At 42.6% G+C, this 6,000-nt stretch overlaps 1 protein-coding gene across 1 annotated transcript in view; it reads left to right on the plus strand.

Moving 5' to 3' along the window:
* The window catches only part of ARNT2 (aryl hydrocarbon receptor nuclear translocator 2), a 72,403-nt gene extending 66,745 nt beyond the window's left edge, over nucleotides 1-5,658 (plus strand). The window contains exons 16-18 of the mRNA XM_015815301.1: nucleotides 460-625; nucleotides 3,067-3,203; nucleotides 5,560-5,658. Coding sequence (XP_015670787.1) covers nucleotides 460-625; nucleotides 3,067-3,203; nucleotides 5,560-5,658 — 402 coding nt within the window. The remainder of the gene's footprint in view (nucleotides 1-459; nucleotides 626-3,066; nucleotides 3,204-5,559) is intronic.
* The last annotated feature ends 342 nt before the right edge of the window (nucleotides 5,659-6,000 follow it).

Below are 6,000 nucleotides of genomic sequence, written 5' to 3' on the forward strand. Positions count from 1 at the left end.
GGTGTAGGGTTGCTGCCTGAGCAGGGGGTTGGACTCGATGACCTCCAAGGTCCCTTCCAACTTTATTATTATTATTATTATTATTATTATTATTATTATTATTATTATTATTATTATTATTATTATTATTATTATTATTATTATTATTATTAATTATTATTATTATTATCTCCCACACCTGAAACAAGCATCTCATCAGGTTTGTGTCTGCTGCAAAATTGAGACCTATTTCCTCCAACTCATGCTGTTCAGTTCCACAAGTGCCTTGAATTACAACAGCCAAGCAATAAAAATGAAAACAAATGATCTAATGAGCCCTGGGGAAGAAAAAAAAAAGAGATGCCGATATTGTAATGCACAAGGCTGTCGGGATTAAGCTTGGATCTCTGTTGCATTGCTTCATGTCTTTTTGAGAAATGTCGACAGATATGTCATCTTTTTTGTTTACTCTCCATTCAGCAAATTCCTTCACAAGCCAGCAAGGCCCAATCTTCCCCTTTTGCAATTGGATCCAGCCATACTTACCCTGCTGATCCAGCTTCCTTCAGCCCCCTGTCCAGTCCAGCTACATCTTCTCCCAGTGGAAACGCCTATTCCAGCCTAGCTAACAGGACGACAGGCTTCGGTAGGTATGGAAGCTGATCATACTGCATTAGTGCATTAATACATCTGATCCGTGGTTATAACTGTTGGAATGTGAGGAGTGAGCGGGGTCTTTATGCAACAACCGAGCTCAGAGAGCATGGTTGTGTTTTAGACTGTCAGAATGAATGTCAAGACACAGGGAATTAAGAACGACAGCATGATTTACGCAGAATAGTTTCTTTACTGTTGCTCACCCATAGAAATAAAATGTCGGATTGCACTGGATTGCACAGCAATGATGAACATGAGCCACATATGGAAAAGCAAAGACATTACCCTATTGTGTTCCCAGTAGCTACCCATGGTTGTGAAAGTTGGACCCTAAAAAAGGCTCAAGGTTGACTCAGCCATCCATCCTTCCGAGGTTGGTAAAATGAGGACCCAGATTGTTGGGGACAATATGCTGACTTTGTAAACCGCTTAGAGAGGGCTGTAAAGCACTGTGAAGTGGCATATAAGTCTAAGTGCTATTGCTATTGCCCCTCCTTCCTTCCTTCCTTCCTTCCTTCCTTCCTTCCTTCCTTCCTTCCTTCCTTCCTTTCTTTCTTTCTTTCTTTCTTTCTTTCTTTCTTTCTTTCTATCTATAACTCTGCCAACTGCCAGCAGATTGATCCTTACTGGCTCAAGGTTGACTCAGCCTTCCATCCTTCCAAGGTCAGTAAAATGAGGACCCAGATTGTTGGGGACAATAGGCTGACTCTGTAAACCGCTCAGAGAGTTCTATAAAGCATTGTGAAGCGGTATATAAGTCCTAATTGCTATTGCTATTGCAGGCTAACTCTGCCCACAGCCTACAGTTTGATCCTGAAGGGCTCAAGGTTGACTCAGCCTTCCATCTTTCCAAGGTCGGTAAAATGACCCAGATTGTTGGGGGCAATAGGCTGATTCTGTAAACCGCTTGGAGAGGGCTGTAAAAGAACTGCGAAGCGATATATAAGTGCTATTGCTATCACTATCATAGTACTAGCAGGGTATTGAGGCTGTTTGGTGTAGTGGTTAAAGACACCTATCTAGAAACTGGGAGTGTGTGAGTTCTAGTCTTCATACCTTAAGTATGAAGCCTGCTAGCTCTAAGCGGAAGAAGGCAAAGCAATATTCTGAAAATATTGTCTAGAACGTGGTGACTTTAAGATCCGAGGGTTTCCACTGCCAAAAATTCTCCATGCTGGCTGGGGAATTTTGAGGGCTGAAGTCCACATATCTTAAAGTTGCCAAGTTTGAAGAAAAAAAAAACCTGGTCTACAAGATTTGACTCCGTGGCCCCTATCAAGGGTTATCTTTATTACTCTTGGCAGCTTTCATGACACTGGCTCTTGGAAGCCCTTTTTCTGGAATGAAATACTGTACAGACTTTTCCAAAGGTGATGCTAGCCAAAATACAAGACTTGAACTATCTGTGTGCATAAGGGCATTCTGAGCGGGAATCGTTGCAAAGGAAATAGACTTAAGAATTCTGATGGCTAATAGCCCAGTATCCTTCCAGGCTGATTCCTTTTCATCTGACAATTTGCTCCCGTTTGCATTTTTTTTAAAAAAAAATCACTTCAGGGGAAAAAAAAAAGAAGGATATGTGTCCTCAAGTCAGCAAATCGAAGCACGACCCCCAACCAAGAGAGACTTTACTGAAAATTCAGAACAGGGTGTGAATGGAAATGCCAGAAACAAAAGGTGAAGAGAGAGTACATGAACATCAAAGCATACACAAACCAAAATAACTGTGGTTTGTTTTCTTTCTTTCTTTCTTTCTTTCTTTCTTTCTTTCTTTCTTTCTTTCTTTCTTTCTTTCTTTCTTTCTTTCTTTCTTTCTCTTTCTCTTTTTCTTTTTCTTTTTATTTTTCTTTAAGCTCTACAGTGAATTGTTCCAGCCTAAAGCAAGGAGAAGAGAAAAAACCCCCTTGCTTTAGCTGTTCCGGATACTGGATCTAATGTCTAGTGCAGTGATGGCTAACCTTTTAGAGACCGAGTGCCCAAAAAATGGCCCCACCCCCGCTCTGCCCCCCGTCCCCCACCCCGCCTGCCTACAGGACCACTCACCGCCTCCAGGGCCCGCCCCAGATCGCCCAGGCAGCCCAGCAGCGCTATGGCAGCTACACCCTCTGCCCGCGCCCTGCAGCATCAACTGCATGATGGGGTGTGAGGGCAGAGTCTTGTCTACGCTGCCCGGCTGCCATGTCCTTATCCCCAGTTGATTTGTTCCCAAAACAAGGGCTTTTCGAAGGAGGAAAGACTTTGAAGGATGCAGTATTCTGTCACCTGCTATCTTGCAGCTAACAGATTCCATTCCATCTACAGGCATTTTAAGGTTCCCAGTCCTTAATTCACCACCAACAAAAAAAATATATGCAAGAATTATTGTTTTGTTTCACAGAAAGATGTCCTTCTAGCAAAAATCATCCTTGTGGTTTTTCTTTTGTTTTTCAGCCGAGAGCAGCCAAAGTAGTGGGCAGTTTCAAGGACGGCCTTCTGAAGTTTGGTCCCAGTGGCAAAGCCAGCACCATAATCAGCAGAACAGTGAGCAGCATCCCCACCAGCAAACCAGCCAGACAGAGGTGTTCCAGGTAAGCGAGAACCACCAGAAGTGTTTGGGCACCGTTGTTCTAGCTTCAGGGATACCATCGAGTCATTGAGTTGGAAGGAGCCATAGAGATCCTTAAATCCAATTCTTGCTCACTGTTGGAATCCAAGTTAAGGCATCCATAACATCTGCTCATCCAGTCAGAGGCGTAGCGTGGGGGGTGCAGGGGGGGGCCGGCCGCACTGGGCGCATCTGGGAGGGCGCGCTCGCACTCGCAGCTCTCTGCCCCTGCCTGGCTCACTCACTCTCTCTGCAGTGCTGGCTGTGCGAATCCGATCTGAGCCGCCGGGTCGCCACCCACTGTGGAGGGGGGGGGCGCAAATTACTTGCCTTGCCCCGGGTGCTGACAACCCACACTACGCCACTGCATCCAGTCTCTGCTTGGAGACATCCAGGAAAGGAGAGCTGCTTAGATCAGTGGTTCTTAAAACGTTTGACCCAATTACCCCTTTTCCCCCATCTCAAATAATTTATTTATTTATTTATTTATTATTGAAATTTATATACCGCCCTATCTCCCTTACGGGACTCAGGGCGGTGAACAGGCAATAATAAAAATCACAGTAAATATTACATAAAAGCCTGCTCTAAAATATAAAACCCCTAACAAAACCCAATCAAAACTACGCTAGGCCGGCCGCATGGAACAGATGAGTTTTCAGGGCTCGGCTGTGCTACCCTCGCAACAAAACCACATTCTACTATTGTACACCCAGTGTCCTAGCCGTGGCAAATACAAACTGGTTTTCAGTGCACAAATAAGCGATTACAATTTGCTCCCTTACCCTCTTGGAAGTAATTACCTCAGTTTTAAGAACCACTACCCTACTGTTTCAGTAAAACTACTTTTATCTTTAGGATGTTTTTTTCCTAATGTTCAACTAGTATTCCTGTATCTTAAAAGAACTGGTCTTGTCTTTCTTCTGTGTCATGCCTATTTAAGGTATTTAAAAATGCTATCCTATTCTCTGAAGCATCTTTTCTCGAGGCTAAGCATACCAACTTTTTCAGTCTCTTCTTACACAATAAGATTTAACTTGCAGTCCCAGGATCATCGTTGTTACTGGTCCTTATCCATTTTAGATTCTCTTACAAATCCTTCTTGATATGAGGTGCCCAACCAATGTAGGGCGAAATTTTGTAGGGCAAGAAAATCTTGCTGATTGTGTTACCTACTTTGGTAACGAAATGTTCAGAAATTATATTAAAACAAGCTTGGAGAACAAACCACAGCCAAAACTATTACTTTTTTTTTAATGATTTGGAAAAGATTGCTCACCACCTTCCTGATATCTCCAGTTTTAAAGGAACAAGAGCAGCGGGATAATCTGAATCTCCTTTAGAACTAACCCATTGCTAGATATGCAAAACTCAGACGACTGAGGAGTTAAATTAAAGACATAGTACCTTTGCACATTCCAGAGATTGACAGAAAATGGGCTGAATAAGAACAGTGGGAAATGGATGCATGTAGTATGCATGTATGTATAAAAAAAAAAAGAAATTTGGATTTAAAATGTTTCGCAGTTGCGATTTGAGCCTGCTTAATGCCCCTAGTTGGGGGGCTGCATGGTAAAAGATATTGTAAAAAGTAAAACTGCAGTATAGTAGTTAAAAATGTCAAGGTGTACTCAATCAGACCGGTCTGTCTGAAAAACTTCCTGTATATACTTCCTTGACTCTGCTGGCAAAGAGGGGAGGAGAACCTGTGGCTTGGTGGTTAAATCACTGCCTAGTATGTAAACTGCCCAGGTTCGAATCCCATAAAGGGTATGGCTAACTGATGAAAGCAGAACAAGCTAGAAATGGCCATCTTAGTCTCCCGATTTAATTCTTTAACTCTTTGTCAGAAAAAGAAATTTGGATTTAAAATGTTTCGCAGTTGCGATTTGAGCCTGCTTAATGCCCCTAGTTGGAGGGCTGCATGGTAAAAGATATTGTAAAAAGTAAAACTGCAGTATAGCAGTTAAAAATGTCAAGGTGTACTCAATCAGACCGGTCTGTCTGAAAAACTTCCTGTATGTATGTATGTATGTATGTATTTAATTTATTGGCTGCCAACTCCAGTGGGCAGCATCGAATTCAAAAACAGAAGATCACGGCTGACTCATGGACAGCCTTAAGTAGGGATGGAGCATACCAAGTACAGATATCCTTGCTCTTATTTGTATGTTGGAAGCATTCCCTCGCCAGTTGCTTTTGCAGCTAACTGCTTTGCAACAAAACAAAGTATTGGTCTTCAACTGCAGAAGTTTCAGAACAGTCCTTTTTGCCCCCAGCTGATATTTTTGTTTTTTTTTAAAAAATCACATTTTCTTTTGCTTTTTGTTCTTCTACAGGATATGCTACCTATTCCAGGGGACCCAACACAAGGGACTGGCAATTACAACATAGAAGACTTTGCTGATTTGGGCATGTTCCCACCATTTTCTGAGTAAATTTATCTTGCCAGATAACCTGCTCTGGCACAGGGTTGGGGGGGGGGACACCTGCTGATGTAGCCTGGGCTCTGGTATTTGTTTGTTGGTGTTAACGTTATCCTAGAAGCTCTTAACCAAGAAGCCTCCGTCCTCTTATTTCAGTAACTTGCTCTCCTCCCCACTGTTAACCGTGCAGGTTCTAATCACTTACATTGTATTAGTCAGGACGCGTATAAGGGTTCAATTCGTACAGGTAATTCTCGACTTACAACCACAAATTGAGACCGACATTTCTGTCAGTAAGCGCGTCATTTGTTAAGTGAATTTTGCCCCATTTTATGACATTTCTTGCCACAGTTG

The sequence above is a fragment of the Protobothrops mucrosquamatus genome, unplaced genomic scaffold (assembly GCF_001527695.2).
Source record: "Protobothrops mucrosquamatus isolate PMUCROS unplaced genomic scaffold, P.Mucros_1.0 scaffold334, whole genome shotgun sequence".
NCBI lineage: Eukaryota > Metazoa > Chordata > Lepidosauria > Squamata > Viperidae > Protobothrops > Protobothrops mucrosquamatus.